Source organism: Cibotium barometz, chromosome 57 (genome assembly GCF_041138505.1).
Source record: "Cibotium barometz isolate CiBa-2024 chromosome 57, ASM4113850v1, whole genome shotgun sequence".
In the NCBI taxonomy this organism is placed as follows: Eukaryota; Viridiplantae; Streptophyta; class Polypodiopsida; order Cyatheales; family Cibotiaceae; genus Cibotium; species Cibotium barometz.
In genome coordinates this window covers 29,070,972-29,096,103 of record NC_141102.1, presented here as the reverse complement: position 1 = coordinate 29,096,103, position 25,132 = coordinate 29,070,972, and the positions used below count along the sequence as shown (strand labels likewise).

At 45.4% G+C, this 25,132-nt stretch overlaps 1 protein-coding gene across 7 annotated transcripts in view; it reads right to left on the bottom strand.

The window, feature by feature from the left end:
- LOC147606636 (membrane-associated protein VIPP1, chloroplastic-like) overlaps positions 1-22,683 on the bottom strand; it is a 62,069-nt gene extending 39,386 nt beyond the window's left edge. For 3 of the 7 annotated variants that reach the window (XR_015264925.1, XM_086791661.1, XM_086791663.1), the window contains exons 1-5: positions 22,189-22,683; positions 1,297-1,397; positions 1,098-1,208; positions 952-1,016; positions 656-737 (exon numbers count right to left, since the gene is read on the bottom strand). Coding sequence is in view for 6 of the 7 variants with exons in the window: in XM_086791661.1 (XP_086647787.1) it covers positions 656-737; positions 952-1,016; positions 1,098-1,208; positions 1,297-1,397; positions 22,189-22,456 (627 nt within the window). In the remaining variant the exon portion in view is untranslated. Of the gene's footprint in view, positions 1-655; positions 738-951; positions 1,017-1,097; positions 1,209-1,296; positions 1,398-1,852; positions 2,537-22,188 lie in introns of those variants that run through there. The other 4 variants (XM_086791662.1, XM_086791660.1, XM_086791658.1 and 1 more) reach the window with 4 other exon arrangements.
- Between the last annotated feature and the right edge of the window lie 2,449 nt (positions 22,684-25,132).

The window sequence follows — 25,132 nt, the reverse complement described above, 5'->3', positions numbered from 1 at the left end:
CTAATGCAACCCTACTACTAAGGCTGACTGCTGCATGCACCTATCTGATGAATTCTCCAAGTGGGTTAAGAGGATTAACTCCAGACTAACCTTTATGGCTTGGAAACTGACCTACGTAGCTCGTGCCTAACTATCCCTGGACTAAGGGCTCACAATGGGATCACATCATACGATAAATATTCCTTTAAAAAAGGTATTACTTCTGTACAAATCTTGCACTGATGATGATGCCAGTGTTTCACTGTGTACCCCAGTGCAGGGTGCACGTGACAAACATGAAGGCCAAAAGTCTCCTCGGATGGAACTGGTCAGCTGGTCTACGCATCAAACTGCATCCCACTTGCATTTTCTATTGGCCAATCAGACTAGCAACTAATCCTGCTGCTCTGTTTGCTGGAAGGGGCCATGAACCTTCCACAGAGACAGCACTGCATACATCTTGTTGCATTGGTGGCAAAAATTAATTCTAAGGGTTTGAGGATGCCATGCCTGATACTTGTACATAGACCCACCTAGGTACTCCTGACAACTGTTTTTGGGCTGAATAGGCATGGCATAATTGATTTGCTACATTTGATTACACCTTCAGAACCTAGAGATTAAAAGATAACAAGTGACAGCTGATCATCAAAATCTCTTTCCATGTCCCCAATACCTCATAGTCTTTTCGCCTTTTGAGAGCGTCACGTGCAAGATTTTCTTCTCCTTTTTGCAATGCCAGTTTTGCTCTTCCATACCTGTCATGCATATGATCAGTGTATTAGAACTGAAAGAAAGCCTATGTTACATTTAAGGTGGCTTCAAAATATGGAGTTGTCCGGGCCCACCAACACATCGATGGCTGCTGGATGTGGCAGCTTTTTCACCAAGAAGTATAGGCAGGCAATGTTGTGATGAAACCACCCTTAAAGCTTCACAGAAAAAATGATGGATGCCAGCAAAAACTTATACCAAACATCAGCATTCTGTTGCACAGTTTTGTATTTGTTCTCCAGCTGCTTCTGAGAGGCCAAAACCTTCACAGACTCAAGAGTCAGATGCACACATAGACGAACCTAAGAAAGGTTGCATAAAATGATGGAAAGCACGAGAAAAACCTGTGCAGACGCCTGTCTCATTTTCACAAGATCTTCATTCATTTCAATTACAGTTTGCTCGAGAATTTTTTCTGGATCTTCTGCTGCACTTATAATGGCATTGGCATATGACTGGAACATCCAAGTAGATCATCAGCTTGGCTAATTACCAATGCTTAAGCATTAACATGATAGAAATAAGGTGGAAGAGACTCTTTACCCGAAAAATTCGTGCAACGCGCTCAAATATGTTCATAGAAGCTCCTAAAGCACCTCTTCCTGAGGAGTTCATGGGCATTCTTGCAAGCACTGATGCTCCATCTGGACAGCATATACAGGCTGAGCACTGATGCATATTCAAAATCCCAGCACTGGTTAAGGACATTAATATCCTCACCCATGGTGCTACCTAGTATGGGAAAACACAGTCCTTACCTATGCATCAAACCTCTACAGAATTGAAGTCATAACTTCTATTATGCATTTACTTCCTTGTTATGAAACTGTAACAGGGCTTTCCCGTAAGATCTAAACAATTCATTTAAAACAAGACAATGCAAATATGATATGCAATAAAAGTGTACGGTGCATGCATGTGCACTTCAGGGACTGAAAAGCCAGGGCCTATCCCCCCTCTTTGGTTATTCTATTTATTCCAAAAGTCTAGATACAATGCTTTGCAAAGGCATAGAGACAACGTCCTCAAATTTAGCATGCACATAAACAACCAATACCAAGTACCAGAAATCAACTTTCAATGTCAAAGATTACCATACCTGTCCTTTTTCCAGCAAGTTTGTATCACAGCAAGTTTATATCGACACACAAATTAGAACACATTTTACTGCCAAAAAACAATAGGTCTTTGCATTAGTATAAGAGCACTTGGTCATTAGGGCCTGCAGCTAGATGTGTGTTAGGTATTGTGTGTTAGTTTGTGTAGGTCTCTGCATATGGTTTTGCAGTAGGTCTGTGTTAGTTTACATGTAGGAGACTTGCATGCAGCAAGAGTCTAAGTGTCACCATTAGTGGGATTTGCAATTATGGATTTTCTCCATGAACAGATGGACTTCCGATTCAAGCTTCTCTTCTTCATCATCTGATGAATCGCATTGTCACTGGTAGTTGTGTCTGTTGGGCTACTTATTCGTTGAAGAAGGATAGTGTGGGAGCCTTCTCCTGTACCTAATGAGGCTGTTCCACAAACACCACATCACGGTTGACTATTATCTTCTTTGCCTCCAGACTGTATAGTCAATGCCCCTTTGACTCCATATTGTACCCTACTTCCCCTTTGACTCCATATTGTACCCTAAGAAGACACACTTCTTGCCCTTGGAATCCCACTTGGTTTTGGATGAGCTTGAAACATGCACAAAACAGTCACAACCAAATGTCCTAAAATATGCAACCGAAGGTTCTTACCAACATAAGCTTCCTGAGGTGTCAAGCCCTTCATTGCCTTTGTGTAACTCCTGTTAAGGATATGCACTGCAGTGTTAACTGCCTCGGCCGAAAAGGTATCCGGCATTCCTTCTATGAAAATATACCTAATATTGGTATTTTATCCAGCCCAAAAGGTTTATCTTGGGCAATTTTTTTGTGTCTTGCTGCCGGCCGACTGCTTGCCCTGGCCGACCAGCAGCCCAAAAGAATATATATAAACGCATCATAAAATCAGCAAAGCACAACAACAATGACTTCTTCAGGCTTGACTTCTGCTGCTGCCGGTGCCTGCTCCATTACATGCATCATCTTCTTGTTGCTGCTACCAGCACTTCTTCTGTTCCAGCCTGACCAGTTATTGCATCAGTACCACATCATACTTCTGTTGCTGCTGCTGCCACGCATCATCATCAGGCTGTGCACTTCTGCTCCCACCACTTCATCACCTCATTAACGAAATTATTGTCTGCTGTTTGCTGCCGGCACCTGCACTGCATCAGAACATCATCAGTGTTTTACAGTTTCAGCGTTTTCTTCTACAGGAGACCTCCTCTTGGGACAGCAGCCCACCCTCTGCACTTCTGCATTTTCCTACTGCAGATTATCTTGGAAAAGCAGCCCCCTCTCTGCTCCTTTACCTCGATATCGGGACGGCAGCCCTCTCTGCTCATTACTTCGGGACAGCAGCCTACCATCTGCTATGGATCATAGCAATGAAGAAACCATAGTCACAGGGGACGGAGGGGACGGACCCTTGGAACGAGGGGGGCACTGTCCCGGGAACACTATGGGACAGGGACGGACAGACGTCCCCAGCTGGGCGTCCCTCAAAAGGGACAGCGTTCCGGGGACAGATCCAGGAGGGGACGGTTGTGGGGGACGGCTGCATGGGAACGCCGCAGGTTACTGTTCGGGCAATGGTCACATTTTTTACCTTTATTTTTGGCTGTTTGGGAGGGGCTTTTCATGGGCCTTTAGCCTTGGCCCATAGGCCTTGAGCCTTTGAGGCTTTGGGCCTTGGCCTCTCTCTTGCCTCCCTCCCTATAAGAAGACACACACACACCCCCCCCCCCTCTCACACTTCAAGCTTTAGCTTCACACACACACACACTCTCTCTCCCTCAAGTGGCAAGCCTCAAGGGCCAAGGTCTCAAGTTTCAAGCTCTCACACAAGCAAGCTGTCGCCTCTCAAGACGCACTCTCTCCCTCACACACACACACACACACACACACACACACACGCTCACACTCAACTTCTCAAGTTCTCCCTCAACTTTCAAGGCTCAAGCCTCACTCTCTCTCTCTCTCAAGCTATCAAGTGACAAGGAGGCATCCAACATCCATGGCATCCCCCTTGTGGTAGTGGCTCTTCAAGTTCAAACTACCCGTAGAAGGACGACGGGATGGACATGGTGGGATGAGGTCAATCACACCCCATCCCCTCATGGAGGTGGTGCACAGCCATGGGCATGCAAGCTTTGCCCGTATAGGCGAGTGGGTGGTACTGACAAAGTAATTTTTAAGTGCCGTTCCTACCCCCGTCCCGCCCCCGTTACCGTCCCTCCTCCCTTGTGACTATGGAAGAAACACGTTTCTTTCGAAAAGAAGCGTACCGCATGTTTCTTACAATAAGAAATGTTTCTTTCATAAAAAAATGTGAGGTTTTTTTTCAATTGACTTTAGCCTTAGCAAAGGTTTTAACATTTTGACGTTTTCAATCCCCTGGTCGCGCTCTCTCTCTCTCAGCCACGTTCTCTGAGCTCGCTCTCTAGCCTTAGCAAAGGTTTTAACATTTTGACTTTAGCCTTAGCAAAGGTCTGTCAAATCCCCACGGATCCCCTCGTGATCGATCTTGGTTCGAAACTCGAATCCTGCAAACAAACGAACAACAAACAACAAAGGGGGTGCAGGCCTGACTCACCTCCCAACCATGACAGCCGTGGGCGAGCCCACAGTCTTGGCTGTCCCCACCGAGCCACGAGCTGAGCTAACTAGGTTGACGTACCGACCAATCTCCTCCTCGCGACGTCCCATACCGCCACGAAGCTGCCCTCGCGGGCCTCGAGATTGCTGCCGGCCTCGGCTGCATAAAGCAGGTGCACGTCTGCACTAGATCCAGGCTCCAAGACCATAGAGCCCTCACAAACTCGCGAGACTCTCTATGCACAATAACTAACCTTGGCCACCCTTTTATAGGCTCTTGGCCGGTCATCGGGCGTCCACACTTGGCCGCCCGCCCATCCATACTTGGGTGCCCGCCCATTAGTATATCCCTAACTCAGCTCGTCAATCAGCCTGCCTAGTTCCAAGCTTCCCCAAGCCTCGAAACTAGTCTTGCATGCGTATAGCACACGGTAGATACCCACTGTGCACATGACATACTCCCCTTCCCCTAAGAGCTCACTCCTGAGCTCACAAAAAAGCCAGGGTAATCTCTCTGAAGAGAAGTCAATGTCTCCCATGTAGCGTCCTCCTCAACACGATCCTTCCACTTGATCTTGTATTCCGTGATAAGCGTATGACGCAATCTTCGTTCACGAAATCCAAGAATCTTTTCAGGTTCGTACGGAACAAATGTCATGTCCTGGACATCTATAATTTCTTGAGGAGTAACTAACTGATCTGCTCCACCCAGTACTTCCTTAAGTCTACTGACATGAAATACAGGATGAACTTTCACATGAGAAGGCAAATCCAATTCATATGCAACTGAACCAATCCGTCGTGTAACACGAAATGGTCCACAATATCTAGGGGATAATTTCGGAGATCTACCTGTCTGTAAAGTCTCGGAATCTTTCGGAACTCGCAAATACACCATCGTTCCTTCAGAGAACTCTCTAGGTGAACGATGTCTATTAGAATAAAACCTGTCTCGGTCTTGAGCACTTCTAATAGATTCCTTTGCAACTTGTAACATTTCCTGCATATCTTGCAAAAAATTACGTGCTGCATCATGCTGAAGTCCTGAGAATCCTACTGTAACAGGTGATCTTGGTTGAAAACCGTACATAAGCATGAAAGGACTAAACCCTGTACTCGTATGCTTAGTACTGTTATATGCAAATTCTAACATAGGAAGATAATCCTCCCATGAACTTTGTCTTTTGGATACATATGCTCGAAGCATATCCTCCAAAATCTGATTCACTCTTTCAGTCTGGCCATCAGATTGAGGATGATCAGAGGAACTCAAATTCAAAGTTGTTTCCAACTTCTCGAAAACAAGTTTCCAAAAGTCACTCGTAAACTTAGAGTCCCTATCACTGACTATGTCCTGCGGTAACCCGTACAGTCTAAACAATTGCTCGATAAACTGCCGAGCTAGTTGCGTAGCTGTAATAGTCTTCCGGGTCGGTAAAAATCTAGCCATCTTTGTCAAGCGATCTACCACAACCCAAATAGAATCGTGGCCTTGATGTGTTCTTGGCAATCCGGTAATAAAATCCATGGAAATACTTTCCCATTTATTACCTGGGATTTGCAAAGGATGCAACAACCCAGCCTGTCTAAAGCGTTCAACTTTATTTGCCTGACAAATCTGACACTTGAGAACATAATCTTCTACATACCCTTTCATCTTCAGCCAATAAAAAGTGTGTTTCACTAATGATAGTGTCCTGTGTACCCCAGGGTGTCCAGCAGAAGGGGCGTCGTGACACTCCCTCAAAATCTTGGACCTAATGTCCGGGATCTGTGGTACACAAATTTTGTCATTACGGAATAGTAAACCATTCCGAATCATCCACTGACCTCCTGCAGCCTGAATAGTAGACTGCGCAGTCACCGATTCTTGGTCAATCAATGAGCTCCTGTCCTGGATCTTCTGCCAAAATGGACCAAAATAACTATCAGTCCTGCAAAGCCCTCTCAATGACTGAAATAAGTCAGTAGAAATCTCGGTGAACGACAAAGTATTCACCTCTCTAATCCGACTAAGCGCATCGGCAATATTATTCATGGACCCTTTCCGATAACGGATCTCAAAATCAAAATCTTGCATTAATTCTGCCCAACGAGCTTTCCTTCCTCTCAAATCATCCGCATCACACACATACTTGATTGACTGATGATCAGTCAACACCACAAACTTGGAGCCATATAAATAATGTCTCCAAACCTTGAGAGCATGAATCACAGCATAAAGCTCCTTCTCAAGGGTTGGCCAACGAGATTGAGTGTCGTCTAGCTTTTTACTTTCAAAAGCAACCGGTCTACCATCTTGAAATAAAGCAGCCCCGATAGCATAGTCACTGGCATCAGTTTCAAGAACATAAGGCCGACTAGGATCAGGCAATGCTAAGATAGGTGCTTCCTTGACTTTATCTTTCAAAAGTCTGAAGGCCATATCCAAATCGTTATTCCAAGTGATAGGCTGATTGGACTTACGTCCACGACCTTTCAATAAGTCGGTCATCGGTAGTGTGAGCTGAGAGTACTCCCGTACAGATTTCCTAAGAAAAACAACAAAACCGAGAAAAGAACGAAGTTGTTTCACTCTTCGCGGTATAGGCCAGTCCAAAACCTTCTGAACTCGGTCATAGTCAATGCTCAATCCATCTCTAGTGATCTTGTGTCCCAAGTAAATGATGTCGGTCATAAAGAACTCACATTTACTGAATTTAGCATATAGTCGATTCTGTCTTAAAATAGATAAGACAATCGTGAGGTGTCTGACATGATCCTCAAGAGTACGACTATAAATCAAAATATAATCCAGGAACACCACCACAAATTTTCCCAAATGTTCACGAAAAAGATCGTTCATCATTTGTTGGAAAGTGACTGGAGCATTGGTTAACCCAAAAGGTAATACGAGAAACTCGTAATGGCCATACCTAGTCCGAAAGGCGGTTCTTTCGACATGCCTTTCATGAATACGTATCTGGTGATAGCCAGTACGTAAATCTATCTTCGTGAAATATTTCGCTCCTGCTAACCGGTCAATTAGGTCATCTGATCTAGGGAGAGGATAACGGTTCTTAATTGCAGCTTGTTCAATCTTGTGTAATCTATACACATTCTCCAAGTATTGTCCTTCTTTCTCCTAAGCAACACAGGTGCACCCCAAGGTGATTTACTTGGACGGATCTGGCCCATCCTCAAATAATCTTCGAGTTGTTTAGCCAACTCATCTTCCTCAGCTTGGCTCATCCTATAAGGTGGAATACTCACAGGATGAGCACCAGGGATCAAGTCAATACGATGATCTACTGCCCGTTCAGGTGGTAAACCCGATGGCAGTTCCTTAGGAAATACATCTTGAAACGAATCAAGTATCTTCTGTAATTCTTTGCTTTCAAAGACACTTAATTCATTCACATCCATGGAAGGGATGAGAAAAGAAGAAAGTGGAATCAAGACACAATGGAAAGCGGTGTACAAAGAAGAATTCATTATATTTCCAAAATCAATTGTATTTACAAGAGGTCCCTGAGAGGGATGGATACAATCACCTAAAATACTATACTTGGTGTCCCTATGCTGAAAAGAAAAAATATGACTAGACCAATCTATCTGGACATCAAGAGTCTTAAACCACTCAATCCCTAATAACAAGTCTACATTTTCCAGATGCATGACATAGCATTCCAGAGTATCTTTGTAGTCCTGAATCTGGATTGGAAGCATCTCCACCTTGCGATCCCAAACTTGTCTGCCCGCAGGTAGACGTACCTCATAGGTATGGTCGCTGAGTGTCGTATCAAGACTCAATTTCTGCACAAGTTTGTAGTTAACAAAGTTATGCGAACTGCCAGGGTCTAACAGAATGTGAATTTTATGGCCATTCACTTCTCCATAAACTCGGAGAAGATCATGCATGCCAAATACCTTAGAATTGAACAGACAATCAGAACAAGTACTAGGGCGAGAAAGTACAGTAATTGACGTACCTGTCAAAGACAACTGGTTTGCTGCCTTTGGCTTGGGTCCTGCGTTTGACTTGGTACCCTTTTTCTTTGGGCACTCGTTACGCATATGTCCTTTTTCTTCGCAGATAAAACAACGTCCTTCCTTCTTGAGCTTCAAAGCCCTAAGGAGTCGTTTCTTCTTCGCTGGTGTCGAACTAGAATTCTTCGAAGGTTGGTCCGAAGACTTGCCTTCAGTCGTGTTAGCCATAGGTGCGGAGAACTTTCTTTTATGCTTGTTCCCCTGCTCGGTAACGGGTTTTGACTTGGAAGAGACCATCGTATCATCATAGATATGAGCTGAATGAATGGCCTCGTCCAATGTTTTACATTTGTTATTTTTAACCTGTAATCGGTACGAGTCGGGTAAACCAGCTACGAAAAATCCCAAAAGAGTAGTGGGATCCATCTTTGTAGCCTTCATCTGCAAGTCACGAAATTTCTGGAGATAGACCTCATAAGTGAGGTGCTGCGAGGTCATGGTCAAAGCTGAAAACCGGGCAACAACATCGTAGTCATCCTCTTTCTTGAGGAATTCTTTCTTGAAAATGTCTTCGAATTGTGCCCAAGTCGTTGGCTTTGGGTTTAGTTCCTTCCACCAAAGCAAAGCTTTGCCGGACAGGAAACCTGCTGCTAACTGTATCTTCTTTCCATCATCATATGGATGAAACTGAAAGTGAACTTGCCACTTGTGTAGCCAAGTGTCCACGATCTCCTTGGTTCTCTGCTTTTGCTCGCCCCCGAACGGTTCCGGAGTAATATTGGGGCCTAAAGCTGAAGCCAAGGTATCCATTCCCGAGAAAGTAGAGAGGGTAGTGGTCAAGAGAGCGATGGAGTTCTGCAAAGCCTGCATCTGGGCTGCGATTTGTGCCTGACGTTCCGATGAAGAAGCGTCGAGAGCTACTTTGAACTCTTGGAAATCTGATTTTGACACAAACTCGTCAAAAAGATCGACATCAGTGCCTTCCGTAGCCGGCAAGCCTTCGCGTTCCACGAGGGGCTCCAACTCTGATTCTTGGGTCGATATCATGAAGAGGGTACGTGGAGAGAAAATTCGATCTTTGCACAACAAAAGTGCGAGCGAACTTGAGAGCTTGAGAGCTTGAAAACTTGAGAACTCGAGAACTCGAGAACTTGAGAGATGTGTGGCAAGAAGCCCACTTGAGGGGGTTAATAAAGGTTTCCCAAAAGCCAAAAAAACTCGAAAAGCTAGACTTAGCTTTTGCTTTAGCTTTTGTGTTTTTTTTTTCTTTTTTTTTTCTTGAATAAATATATATATATATATATATTTTTTAATATATATATATATGGATATATATATTCGCTTTTCTTAAAAAAAATAAACATCTTGAAACCTTTGAGAGGGGGGGTTCTTTAAAAATTTAAAAATTTTAACCTCCCCTTAAAAAAAAAACAAAAACGAAAGCATTAAAAAAAACGTAATGCTTAACTTGTTTTTTTTTTTCGCTTCCCTCCTAATCTGCTGGCGCCTGGATTAGCCCGCCGGCGCATGCTGCTGACGAGTCCTTGCTGTCGTCATTGCTGCCGGCGCCAGGACCTGCGACGCCACCCGGATGTGGTTCCTATGCTTGCCGCCTACAGGGCGTGGTGTGGCTGGCGTAGCGCTGGCCTGGGCCGCCTGCGCTAGGCTACGTAGGCCTGGGCGCTGCCCGCTTGGCCTAAGCGCCGCCTAGGCTGGCTGCCTTAGCCTGGCCACAAGGCCACGTGGCCTTGCCTAGCCGCCGGCCTGGACTGGTTGCTTGGCCGCCTAGTCTGAGGCGCCTCCAGCCCGCTGCCTGCAAACATGCCAACGCATCCACCTGCCCGCGTAGCCACCTTCTCTCACGTGCTCACTCGTTCAAGCGTTCAACGAAAGCAACATGCTTGCGCTCTCTTTCTCGTTCGAAACAGGAAAGCAAACATGCTTTTTCTCTTCTTTTTCCTGTTTTCTCTCATGCGACTGCACAACACGACAGGCTCTTCTTTGCAAAAGCAATCAACCCTATTCAACCTACCATCTCCCATCAACATGGGGTTCTTTGATGAAGAAAAAACACATACCAACTGAAAACTGCAGTATGCACAGAAAAAACAGCAAGTTTTTTAACACATACCGTACTTCGACCTCATCTTCTCTACCTACCGACTTGCTCGTTCATGAGGTATGCTCTGATACCACTGTCAAATCCCCACGGATCCCCTCGTGATCGATCTTGGTTCGAAACTCGAATCCTGCAAACAAACGAACAACAAACAACAAAGGGGGTGCAGGCCTGACTCACCTCCCAACCATGACAGCCGTGGGCGAGCCCACAGTCTTGGCTGTCCCCACCGAGCCACAAGCTGAGCTAACTAGGTTGACGTACCGACCAATCTCCTCCTCGCGACGTCCCATACCGCCACGAAGCTGCCCTCGCGGGCCTCGAGATTGCTACCGGCCTCGGCTGCATAAAGCAGGTGCACGTCTGCACTAGATCCAGGCTCCAAGACCATAGAGCCCTCACAAACTCGCGAGACTCTCTATGCACAATAACTAACCTTGGCCACCCTTTTATAGGCTCTTGGCCGGTCATCGGGCGTCCACACTTGGCCGCCCGCCCGTCCATACTTGGGTGCCCGCCCGTTAGTATATCCCTAACTCAGCTCGTCAATCAGCCTGCCTAGTTCCAAGCTTCCCCAAGCCTCGAAACTAGTCTTGCATGCGTATAGCACACGGTAGATACCCACTGTGCACATGACAAGGTCTCAATCCCCTGGTCACGCTCTCTCTGTGAGCCACGTTCTCAGAGCTCGCTCTCTCTCGCGCGCACTGCTTCTTCTTCCTTCCCTCTTCTTCCTTCTTCTTCTTCTTCTTCTTCTTCTTTCTTCTTTTTCTTCCCTCTTCTTCTTTCTTCTTATGCTTCTTCTTCTTCTTCCCTCTTCTTCTTCTTCTTCTTCTCCCTTCTTTCTTCATCTTCTTCACCACCTCTTCTATTCTTCCTCTTCATCCCCATATGATTCTCAACTAAAAACCAATTTCTCCCAATTTGCGAACCTTGATTTTCCCCAATTATGGAATTAGCCCCAATTTTTAGCCGTTTCTCAAAATTGCCCCAGTTTTGAGCAACTCCATCGCTAAGTGACAATGACAATTTTAGCTTCTTATCGCTTTAATGTTGCTATAATGTTTAGGTCTGAAGCTAAAATTCTATATGAATATATTAAAAATCTTTTTTAAAAAACGGCATTTCTTATTTTGGCCCGAATTTTAGACACGTTTCTTATGTGTTTCATATGTTTCGGTTTCTAATGTTTCATCCATTTCTAGCTGCTATGCTATGGATCACGGCCTTCTCCGCCCTCAACATCAGCACGGGACAGCAGCCCTCTCTGCTCCTTCAGAGTCTCACACTGAGCTCTTGTACTAGATTTCATCATATATACACTCACTCATTTCATGATGTGTTGATTTGTTCTAATCTCTCATACATTTGGTTCTTTCGTCCTTTTTCCCTCACATGGTATCAAAGCTATCGTGAGCAAAGGGATTGAAGACCTTGAGAGAACACAGCATGGATCATCTACCCACGATTCCAGAGGACCAGCCTTTCTTACCAGATGTTGATTCTCCTTATTCAGATATAGACCACACGGAGCATGTGACTTCTTGTTCACTGGAGAGCCCCATTCGAGGTCTTTCATTGGGAGATGACCAGCCCATTTACACCTACTCAACCTCGTACACCCTTGGCATCTCGTCTTTCTTCTCCGAGCTTATCAGACTTGACTTCCAGAGGAGGATACATGCCTACAGCCAATGTGCCAGTACTGGACTCAGGTATCCAGCCTCATCTGGAGAGCCCTGCTGCTCAATCTAGCCGACAGTCTGGACTTCGTTATGGGACTTTTTCTCAGGAAGGACAGATACCACCTCGGTCGTTCGGAGATCCATTGTCAGGAACTCTGTCGGAGACCGCATCAGGTTCGTATGTACCTTTGAGTACTTATGTTCCTAATTCTACAAAAATGGCATGACCACAAATTCATAGTGGGCCCGTTCTGTACGGAAGGCTGTCTTGGGAATGTCCCCCTCCACAATCCGCACCTGGTGGTACCCACTCTTTAAATCCAATTTTGAGAACACCTTTGCTCCATTCATAATCAATTCAAGGCATCGGGAACCTGCTCTTGATAGTTAGCTTGTTGAGTGCACGATAATCAACACACAACGGAAGACCCATCTTTCTTCTTGACAAATAAGATCGGTGCTGCAAATAACGACACGCTGGGGCGGATGAAGCCAGCTTGCAACAATTCTTGGAGTTGGCGGTCCAACTCCGATTCCATTGCCTTAGATACGAAAACTTGCTCGGGGGTTCCAAGCCTCGGAGGGGGTCAATCCTGTGATCCTCTAGTCTAGACGGGGGGAGCTAGGGAGAGAGGGAGACTGTGCGCCTTTCCTGACTGCTCGCTTGGCTTGCAAGTGGTTCCTGACTGCTCGCTTAGCCTACAAGTGGCTTATGAGCGGAAAGTTCGGAATACTTGGCTCACACTTAATGGCTCACACATTCCGATTGATCTGAAACGTGTGCTTAACTTGTGAAACCACTGGATACCCAAAATTATGTCTGCTCCTACAAGAGGGGCAACCATAAAGTCACGCACAAACTCGATGCCCTGAATCACTAACTTAGCACCTAGAGCTTCATATTTGACGCTCGTTGTCATACCTGTGCTAAAACCCTCAACCTGTTTGTCCACCGAAGTCAGCTCAAAACGGGCACGCCTAGCGGCCTGTTCCGTGACCACATCCTCCGTGCTGCCGCTGTCAAACAAGACAACAACTCTCTGGCCACCTATGTAGCCAGAGGACTTAAGCAATTCATTGCGCTCATACTCCTGGTCATGAGCGCCCTTCTGCTTATCTTCGAGCTCCTGGCTAATAATTGCTCCAACTAAAGCACCGGGGTTTGAAGAACTAGGGTTAGCCGCTGGGGTCTATGTGGGAGTTGAGCTCACCACGGAAGCTGTGGAGGCGGCGACGGCAGCGGCCTTTGGAGGCTTCTTCGGACAATCCCGAGAAGTATGTCCTTTTGTATGACAAAAGAAACATCTACCCTCCTCCTTGTATCGAGAAAGCTCCTCAGCACTCAACTTGCCACCTGTCTTGCCTGCCTCCGCTTTCTGGTCTGGAGTAAGCTTAGACGCATTGTTCGAGTTCTTGGAGCCAGAGGCTCCTGGGCTCTATCCCGGGGAAGACCCCGTCTGGTTCTGGCTTTTGCCCCCCGAGGCGTTAGCCCTGGGAGAAGCCGGCTGGGAAGTCTTGGGCTTGCCACCATTGTGTTTCATTTCTGCACTCTACGCAAGCGAGAGTGCGTCCTCAAAGGTGGCTGGCCTAAACATACGCACCTCCCATTGGATTTGCGTGTCCAGGCCATACAAAAACTGCCCTTTCTTGTCCGTGTCAGATAAGCCTAATTGCAGACATAAAGTCTGGCAAACTGAAGGACTGGTTGCGCGTTCTGACACGCTCCCCTGAACTCGTCTTTGAGTCGCTCAAGGTAGTGGGGCGGTAGAAACCGCTGCTTAAGGTCACGGACGAACTCATCCCACACATAAGCTGCCATACCTGCTCTGGTGTGGGCATGAGCCCACTGAGTCCACCAAGGAATGGCCTCACCTTCCAAGTACCAACAACTGGCTAAGATCACTCTGTCAGTATTTGTTTTCCTAACTGCGGCAAAGTAAGCTTCAAATTGAGGTAACCATGAATAAAGAGTTGTGGGATCGAGTTTACCATTATACTTACTGAAGTTCATTTTCTCGGGAAAATGATTCGAGAGCACCGCCGGTGTCAATCTGGCGTCCAAAGCTCTGAGGTAACGCTCGTGTTCCACGCATCGCATGGCATCGTCTTCTCGTTGTCGGATCTCCAATGCATGCATCGCATCTCAAGCAAGGAGCTTGGCTGCGGCTGTGACCTCGCGAGAGGGTCCCTGTGTCGAGGACCTAGTATCTGGGATACGGAAGGAGAGGGAGGAGGAGATGGAAAACGCGACGCTAGAGAGCGGGTACGCTCCTCCACAGCCAAGATCTGCGCCTTCTCCTCATCCAACTTGGCTGTCTGTTCTGCGATTGCTCGCATCATCTTCTGGAACATGTCTGTGACACTCGAGCCTGGTGCCCTAGCTGGGATGCCTGGTGCACTCTGGTCCCATGGTTCTTGGTCTCTCTCGTCGTCGAAGCTCGCCATAGCAGGAAAATGCAATTCCTTTCCGGAGCGCAATCTGACCATCCACTATCTGTGTGGGAGACTTCCGGAGGCTTCCAGAGGCTAAAAACCAACCGTCCTTCGAGGGACAGGAGTCACTCCGAAAGGGGTAGTCCACCGGCGTCTAAAAACCAACCACACGAGCGAGAAAAAATTCTGGTTTCTTTGCTGAATCTTTGTACTTGAAGTAGGCTCGGATACCACTGTAATATGCGGAAGCTTCGGAGAAGAATCGGTAACTTCAATACTCAGAATTTAGCACTCTTTTCACGACGGAAATTAACGCACAAACTTAAAGGAGATGTGCAGAAAATAGAGAGAGAGGGAGAGAAGGAGAGGACACAGTATTGGGTCCCAATCACCCTCTGTAGGGTCCCCACCACGGATGGTGTATTTGCTTTATTAGAATGATGAGAAATCTGAAAGAAAATACAGCAATCTTGGACCTTTTCTTGGTTGGGAATACTCTGTCCTTGACCTGAATCCTTCACCCCTTTGCTTAGCACCCTCTTGGCTTTGTCTAGCCTCTTATGCTTGAGCTCTTGGTGAGGAATGAGATGAATCATTGGGATTATGGCCTCCACTATTTATACTTCTCCTCAAGAGTAGTCGGCCAGCATAGAAGCAGTCGGCCAGCCCAGAATTGTCCCACAACTGGGAATTCAGCATTAAATGCTGAAAAATCCCATTAAATGCTGGAAAAAATCCCATAAATTCTGTGCATCTCTTCCTGGCTGGCTGGACATCAGGCGCCTGCTTCTGAAGGTCTGGGCACATCTTTTGTCCACAATCCTAGGGCTGGGCAGCCTGTATGGGCTGCCCCATACTTGCCCTACAGCCATATAAAGGTTGTAAGCTCCTAGAAATAGCCTTATCTTTGCCCTAGGGCTGTCCTACAGCCCCTCCATGGCTGGCGGGTTCAGCCTGGGCCTTCCTGGCCCTCATGGGGGTGGTTCTACACCATTCCCATGCCCACACTCAGACCGGGGTAGCCCTATGGGCTGGCCCCTTGTCCTAACCACTATCTACTCAGTGATCTGGCATCCGGTACCATACCAGATACACAGAACCACTGACATCATTCTAGAGGGAGACTCAAAGCGCGGACTAGCACTATTTCATGTGCAGGACAGTGCACACTTGACCTTGGACTCATGTGCAAGACAATGCACACCTGACCTCGGACGACTGAGATGGATCCCTGGCTGACTCATCCCGGACTGGGCTCACATGGGACCAGTTCACCATCCCAGGTCCTGCACCTTCTATACAAAAATGTCTACATGGCATCCAAATGCGGGATGCACGTGACACCATCAAATCTGTTGGCACCGTTTTACTTGACACCAACACAAGCCCCAACTAGGCAACATTGAACAATGTCTATCTTGTTCCTAACTTAGGCCTCAATTTACTTTCTGTATCCCAGCTGACCCAACTCGATTGTGGAGTTTACTTCAACAAGTGAGTGTAGAGGTGATTGATGAGACTACCGGTCTCGTTGTTGCCCGAGGTCAAGCACAAAAGAATAGCTTATATCGATTGTCTACTTTTTTATTTGAGCCATCTTCCGGGGATTTTGAGTTTCATCGGATCCGTGCCTATGTGACCAGAGCTCCTTCAGACATGAAAAGCCTATGGCACTATCGCTATGATCACCTACCCTACGACACACTCTATGAGTTATCTAGAAACCAATTGGTTGAAGGCATACCCACCCTCAAACTAACTAAGGATGTCTGCCAGCCATGTCAAATGGGTAAGCAGCATCGTTCACCGTTCCCACATCATGCTACTCATCATGCTCAGGGTATCCTCAAGTTGATTCACTTCGACTTGAGTGGACAATCCCCAAACCCCCTCCTTGAATACTACTACATACTGATTGTAGATGATTATTCGAGGTACATGTGGGTGTATTTCCTAAAGCATAAATCCGATGCCTTCCAATATTTTTCCACATGGGTTCGGTTAGTCACTAACCAAATGGGTGTCTCGATGGGATCATAGTCACAAGAAACATTTCGAGGTTTTTCGGGTTTTGTTTCGAAAGGTTTCTTCGCTTTGCTAAGAAACTGCGAGGTTTCGAAAATTCAATAATTTCATAAAGTATAAATACTAAAAGAACTTATAGTAGCCATCTAAAAACATAGTGTAATGATGTCTTCTCACACATTTCGGAGAACCATCCGTATTTTGGTGAGACATTATGGAAATTTTGCTTGATTAGATACCACAAGTGGTTCAATTAAGGACTCTTAAGAAATTAAAGAAGAGAAGGTAGAAATTGGGAAAGATTTAAGACATTGAAGGATGGTATAAGAAGAAAAAGAAGAAAGAAGAGAGGAGGAGAAGAGAAAAGGAGAAGAAGAGCAAGGGAAAAGAAGAGGAGAGAAGAAGAAAAGGGAAGAAGAAGAGGAGAGAAGAAGAGAATGAAGGCAAGAGTAAAGGTGAAAGAAGTAGCAGAAGATGGAAAAGGGAAGGAGGGAGGCCGGAGAAGAAGAGGGAAGAAAGGTCATGAGGAGGATATGAACACAAAACAAAAATAAAAAAATCCCAAAAAGTCTGGGAAAAAAGCGAAACCTGAAATTTGGGCGACTGGCGCACTGGAGAGGTTTCGAGGTTTTTTTAAAACATTTTGAGGTTTCGACGTTTCAAAAGCTAGAAACAAGTTTTTTTGTTACTATGATTGGGATTGCTCACAGTGACAACGGTGGTGAGTTCATCTCCCATCAATTTACCGATTCTTCCAAGAACGGGGCATTCAACGCCAACTCACCTCCACCAACTCCCCCTCACAAAATGGAGTGGTCGAACACAAGAACCCAACTGTGATGGATATGACACGCTCCATGCTCTTGCAGCTGAGCTGCCTAAACGCCTTTGGTCAGAATCGGTCTCAACACTGCAATGTACCTTCTGAATCGTTGCCCCATGGTCGTTGTCCCTCACAGGACCCCATTTGAGGCATTTTATGGCGAAAAACCCACTGTTTCCCATCCCCGTGTCTTTGGGTATCGTGCATACACACACACACTCCAAATGACATGAGCGGTAAGCTTGAGCCAAGGAATGAGTTGCTCATTCAACCCAAAAGGTTTATCTTGGGAAAATTTTGTGTGTCTTGCTGTTGGCCGACTGCTTGCCCTGGCCGACCAGCTGCCCAAAAGACTATATATAAACGCATCATAAAATCAGCAAAGCACAACAACAACCGGCTTCTTCAGGCTTGACTTCTACTGCTGCCGGTGCCGGCTCCATTACATGCATCATCTTCTTGTTGCTGCTGCCGGCACTTCTACTATTCAGCCTGACCAATTACAGCAGCCCTCTCTGCTCCTTCAGAGTCTTGTACTCAACTCTTGTACTAGATTTCATCATATATACACTCATTCATTTCATGCTGTGTTGATTTGCTGTGATCTCTCATACATTTGGTCCTTTCATCCTTTTGCTCTCACGTTCCTTTCTCTTTAAGCATACTCCTTACCTTCTCCACAATTGTGTGATTCTTGTGCTCTACAATACCATTTTGTTACAGAGTATGAGCAACTATCAAATGTCTCTTGATCCCGTGCTCCTTGCAGTAGTAAGCATTAAATTCACTTGATGTGAATTCTCCTCCTTGATCTGTTTGAAACTTCTTCGACCTCTTTCATGTCTCACTCTCCACCAAACTATGCCGTATTTTGAATTTTCGTATTTTGAATTTTCCAAAAGCTTCAGCCTTATCCTGAAGAAAATACACCCACATCCTCCTACTTAAGTCATCAATCAATAAAACAAAAAGTAGGAAGAACCACCTAATGTAGTGGTTAGCATTTGTGGTGTAATGGTTAGCATTTTACCATAGACATCTGCATGGACAAGCTCTAGAAAAGCTCTAGAAGAGCCTTTACATGATTCTTGCTTTCTTGTGGAAATGCATGCCAATGCTGCTTGCCCATCATACAAGTTTCACATTCATCTAATATCTCAAAAAATGCTAGTGGATGTGCCACAATCCCAGTTCCTTGGATCTCTTTTAAAACTACAAAACTCAAGTGCCCAAATCTTTTATGCCATAGCTTGCTTGTCCATCATCTTGGGCTGTAAAAGCCGACAACTCATGCATCATGTTGCATGAAATTACTCTCCCCACGACATTACCGTTGGTATCTATGATGACTGCACCAGTCTTATCGATGAGAACCTTCAAGTCACAGTCAGCTATGGCCGCAAAACAAATAGCAAACACCTCTTTATGTCTAGCACATATAGGACATCGGACATCACCATTACTAGAATTAAAGAAATGGTACATGTAACTGCTCCCTACTGGAGGCCTGCAAATCGGAAGACAAAATACACATTTTCAGAGCACTTAACTAATATCATCAATGGACATTATTAGCAACATTAATACTAAAAATGACCAATAACACTTGAGACCAGCACTGGGGCCGGAAAGAGCCGACCCTCCCCTCAATACATTTGTATTTCTTGGAGTATTTATATGTACAAGTATCACGGGCCAATAGACCAGATTTCTCCTCACATGGAATGAATACAACTCAAACAAATTGGGTACTTGTCGATGAAGAGTCGAAGAAGTCCCAAATCACAAGCACACTCCCTCCTTCACTGGGTACACACCTGCCTTTCACTGGTCTTCCGAGACCGTGCACCATCAAGCACACATGTAGTAACACAGGCAAAACGGTACACCGCGGAGGGAACATTGCCTAGTTCTCCCACATAAGCTTTGCTCCCAGATTTTCTAGTGTGTCTAACCTTCACTGGCTCTCAGAAGTTCTGAGGGCGCAGTTAGCACCACCACACAAGGAAAAACTAACCACACTAGGAAAGCTTCCTGAGCATGGTCAGCATAAACATGCTTTGTTTCTGCCATGCACAAAACTTAAAGAAATCTATGCACTTAATTTAACAAATTTTAGATTTACACAAATAAGAAACATGAGGCACCTGGTACAACAAGTACAATATAGTACAAGTACAATTCAGGTACAATACTTACAGCAAGTACAATCAACTAACTACAAGGTACAACAGGTACAGTACTTGTAACTGGTGCAATCAACCAAGTACAAGGTCCAACAAGTACAGTACTTGCAACGGATACAAGGTACATTAGGTACAGTACTTCAACAAGTACAACAGATTCAACACGTGTAATTAGCAGCAACAGGTACAGCACTTGCAGCAGGTGCAACAGATTCAGCATGTGTGTAATCAACAGCAGATTCGGTACGTGGAAAATCAGCAAAAGCACGTACAGCAAATTCACCACATGGGAAATCAGCAGCAGCAAGTACAATAGGCGGGCAGCAAGCTGGGAGACGAGTACAGAACAAAATTCAACCTTTGGAAAAACAAGCGATGGAGAGAGAGTGTAGCCAGCAAACGATGGAGAGAAAGTGCAGCCAGCCACCCACATGGGAAGTAATACTAAAATGTCTCATGCAAAACCTTTTTCAAAGGTTATAAAACCTTAATACATGCTTAATACTATACCCACACTAGAAAATATCCAGCCCTTCTTAGCTTATAAATATTAAAGTTAACCATAACTTATGGATTTCACATTTTAAAAGGGCCAAAATGGTAATACTTACCACCTGTTCACACGCCACACCAATGTGTCAACAAGCAGCACTCCACGGTACACTGGGGGCGTCCCCATCCAGTGTACTGGCACAACAAAATAGGCAAACACACGCAAACAATTTATGCGAAAACAAGTTTATGCATGCAGTCATAAATGCATGTGCACATGTAATGGACGAAATCTCCCTTTCATGAAACTTGTACAGAAAGTTCTTGTCGGGCACAAAACTGGCGCGACAGATATATGAATATAAATATATGTCCTGGCCTTCCTATGGAGTGACAATCCCATAGGTAAGACGCCATCCTAGCCGTATATGGGTGGCACCAACAGGCTTCCATCCATACAACACGAAACAGGTCTCACACAAGTGACACAAAACTGGTTCTCGACCATGTGACATAGTACTGGTCACACACACGGGTGGCACGAATCTAGCTCCCATCCATGTGACACCAAAAGACTGGCCCTTTCACATGGGACACCGGCCTGGCTCTATGTGAACATGGCACAAATTTGGCTGCTCTATGAAGTGACAGTCCCATAGAAGTGGCTCTAGAAATGGAGATGGACCAAATGGTGATAGTACATGTTCCCATGGCTGGGCATTTCGCATCATTCTTAATCGCTACCAAGATGCACTCCCCCACGAGCTGATCTGACTGCTTTTGAACCCTAAAGCTGGTTGACAAATTGTCATGCACATAAGCACATAGGGTACACATCAAAAACCCTAATCCTTCAAGTGTACATTTCGGCACGTGCACAGAAATGTTCTGAAAATTTCCTACATGCCATTGCCCAAAATACCCACACAACTTACATGCCATGTTGAGCAATGAGGACCAATTGTTTTGAGAGCAATACTTTAAATACATAACAAGGTGGGATTCGAGGCTTCAAAAGTATATATATGTTATTCCATACTTGAAGGTATTGAAATCATAATAACTATATAATAATGACATTATATGGAGCACCCTTGCATAGATATAAGCACAACACAATAAATAAGAAAGTAGCATGCCAATACACTATGATGCACGTTTCCAAAAGGGATGGTTTAAAAGCGACCATGTGGCCAAGTACTGAAAGGTATCAAAAAGGTACTGTACTTCCATGCATATGGTACTGATAATTTTTTTCAATACAGATCTAAACTGCAGGATGAAATTGAGGGTGATAGATGTAGCCCCCCCTGCTCCATTTGCAGCCCAATATCCAAATCACCTGGGCAAACACCTGCTCGAATTTCCTTCCTCTCCCTGCTCATTACTTTTGTCCTATTGAAGTAACTCAATCTCTAAGACCCTACTTTGATGGGTATAGGTTGAGACCCTGGTTAGGAAGATAAAACTGGGTTATTTTTCCAAAAGCTAGGGGGAACCTTGAAGCTCGCAACTGGTTCAAACTTCATAGAGGTGAAATGAAAAACTCAAAGAAACCGAATTCGTAAATCATTCACTTACCTGGATTAAGAGCTAACACTTCTATGGAAAGAAGTTTATCCTACAACATCCCCAGGCCCTGTAGCCTGGTAAGGGATTTGGATCTCTTGAAAACTGCCGGCTGCAACCCGTGGTTGTGATGCTGACTATCACTAAATAGATACAATGCACACACACTCAAAACAATACAACTTTCAAGGGTTTGGGTATTGAATACCGCATTCTAAATGAAAGCCCTTCAACAATACAACAATACAAGGGCTTGGGCATTGATGCTGCATTCTTCTGTTAAGGATTTCTGAATCAATACAATAATTTTAGGAGTTTCTGCAATACTACAAGGGTTTCGAGGGTTTCTTCATCGACTTTTGTCCGTAGTAGGTTTTCTGCATCGGTGCTTAGGTTTAAGAGACACTGCAATGAATTCTGAACAATAAAACTGTGTACTTACCGCCGAAGAAGCTCGAGTCCAGCGTTCTCGAAATGAAGCTGCTGTGCAGGAGGGGGGTTCTGGGCCTCCTCGAAAGCCTCCGAGTGACGGGAGAACACAAGCGTGGTGAAAGAGACGAAGCCGATAGGCAGGCAGAGGACAGGGAGCTCTGGGCATTCAGAAAAGAAGCAGCAGCTTGTGAAGAAGAAGGGGTATGGCATGCCATGGAATTGCAGTTTAGGTTCAGGGTAACAGCTGTTTGCCCTGCAGCGAAGCCTACGGCAGGCATCGGAATGAATGAATGGATCGCCAGTTAACAAAACAAACGAAAACGCCCAGCAAAAGGCTCCGACCTTGTGGGAGATAGATGCTTATGTATTTAACATAGGAGAATGTCTGTTCAAATCAGCTTGTATATACCGAGACTGTCTGGAGTCTGGACTCGTGTGTTTTGTTTTGGGTGGGGCGGGGAGAGAGAGAGAGAGAGAGAGAGAGAGAGAGGAGGAGGAGGAGGAGGAGGAGGAGGAGGAGGAAGAGGAGGAGTTGGGCGAGAGAGAGGGAGTAGTAGGAGGAGTAGTTGGGAGAGAGAGGAGGAGGAGTAGTTTGGGGGGAAAGAGATCAAAAATACATACTAAAGACCCAATGGGCAATAATGTCCATGGCATATCTCATCATGGAATGGAAAATAAAATAGAAACAAAACAAAACTATCTCACTTGAGTGATACGAAATTGTCCATGGAAATCTCATCATGGAGTGATACAAAACTGTCCATGGAAATCTAGGAACATGAAACATAGATGGTATGCCACTCTCCAAAATATCAAGCATGGAGCTAACGGGTATGGCCAAGAAGTCTCCCTTAGTTACGTCACGTGTGGAAAGGTAGCTCGATGGCGATGGAGTATGTCTAGGATCTGGAGATGTTTGATGAGGGGATTATGGTGGCTGACGACGACTAGGGGGGGCCATGGACGTCGAGCATGTCGGAATGTGGAGGCTCAGTCCAAGGTAACTCCTCTTGGGCAAGGTGGGTCCAAGTCCAAGGTGGGTCCATGAGATCCATTGTATAGGTGTCCTCCTCTTGGGTCTAGAAGAAGCTAGTGACGGTTGGCTGGCAAGGGAGGGGTCGGGGTGGTTGGGGCCAAAGCTCTCTCGAGAAAATGTCCCTGTGTTTGCAGAGCTCGAGCAAGAAGAGCCTCAGGTTGTGGCCAAAGCTCTCTCAAGAAAAATGTCTCGGTGTTTCCAAAGCTTGAGCAAGAAGAGCCCAATGTTGGTTTGTGAAGTCAATGATCCTGGAGAGAGGGCAAATCCCACATGGAATAGACAGTGAAACATCTCGTAGGTCTCATAGTATACTAGGCAACAACATATGTAATGCTCCTCTATCTCAACCTTTGTGTGGCATAATCGGTACATCCTCTCCTCCCTAGGTTCTGTATAAGCTCCCCGACTCTAAAGATACGCTCAACTCTTCATATCTCCACTGTGAGGCGATGGGATGAAACCCGTATCTAACCAATCGCAATCCCCATGGCATGGGACATGTGAACATTGAGGTAGCTCAGCCGTGCTAGATGATTCCATCCTCAATGAGGATGAGGAAGTGATCTCTAGTGCATCTTTGGGGGAGCTCCGAAGGTGTGATCCATGTGCATTGGGTGTAGAGGCTGAGAAGATCTAACCGGATAATCCGGTTGGTGTCCTCATGAGAGAGCTAGAGAAAAGGGGAGTCCAAACTATACTGAAGGTGTGATCCATGTGCATTGGGTGTAGAGGCTGAGAAGATCTAACCGGATAATCCGGTTGGTGTCCTCATGGAGAGAGCTAGAGAAAAGGGGAGTCCAAACTATACTGAAGGGGTAGGAGGCGGTACATGTAGAGCCCATATCCCGAGAACCAAGTGGAAGTTCTTGCATACCATACTCCAGGGTGGCCCTCATGTGCTAGATGTCTCAAGGACTCTAGGGCAAGCCTCATGTACTTATGAGGATCCATGTGACCGATGCAATTAAGGTATGTGACTGTCTAGAAGAGTGCATTCGCTACCCCAAGGCTACAGCAAACTTTACGTGGATAATCTGTTTGGTTTATTGCAAATCATATAGGAGAACATCGTGACCTGGGGCCTCTTAACTCATTTTGCCAATCCTCATTAGATAAATCTAGCCCAAGAAGGCTACTCCATACATCAAAGGTTGGTGTGACGAGGTGTTAAAAGCCCAACCCTCCATCTTAGGCACTTAGAAATGTGCACAAAAGCACTACCGCTGCGGCTCAAGTAAGCTCAATGTTGCATATCCCCTCATCACTCTGGCATGTGTTGTAGAAGCATGGTGAAGTGCCCATTGAAAGTGACACCAAGGTAGACATAGGATGAGACAATCTCCCCAAGATCCCCTCTGTATGTGAAGGGGTATTGAAGACCATTAGCTTGGTTTTAATAATGAGGTCCCACTGAGTGCAAAAGTCCTTTTACCAAGGTTAACAACAATGAGGTCCCACTGAGTGCAAAAGTCATGCAATGTCTATGAAGCCCCTTGGTTGAATTTGAAAGGAGGACAATCAATATGCCTATCATTTATATAAAGTAGTAGATAGAGGCCAAGCGGAGTGGGGGATAGAGAGTAGCCTTGTTTCACCCCAACAGTGCTGGAAATCTCCTCCAATGTACCTCCTAGGGCTCTCACTCATCCAGTGATGGACTCGTAGAGGGTAATGATGCTCTATTGTGGGAGGTTGACATGAACCCAAATAAGTGATTGTAATAATATAAAATAACAAGAACAAATAGAATAAAGAATTACTCAAGACACAATATTGGGCCCAATTTTTTCCCACATAAGCCATACTTCCTCTTAAATATATTTCTTGAGATAGCTTTTGGGGCTCAAAATAGTGTGCTTTATAAATATGTTGACTTCTTTAAGAATAGCTTTCCTCAAAAGTAGCTTGCTTTTAAAAT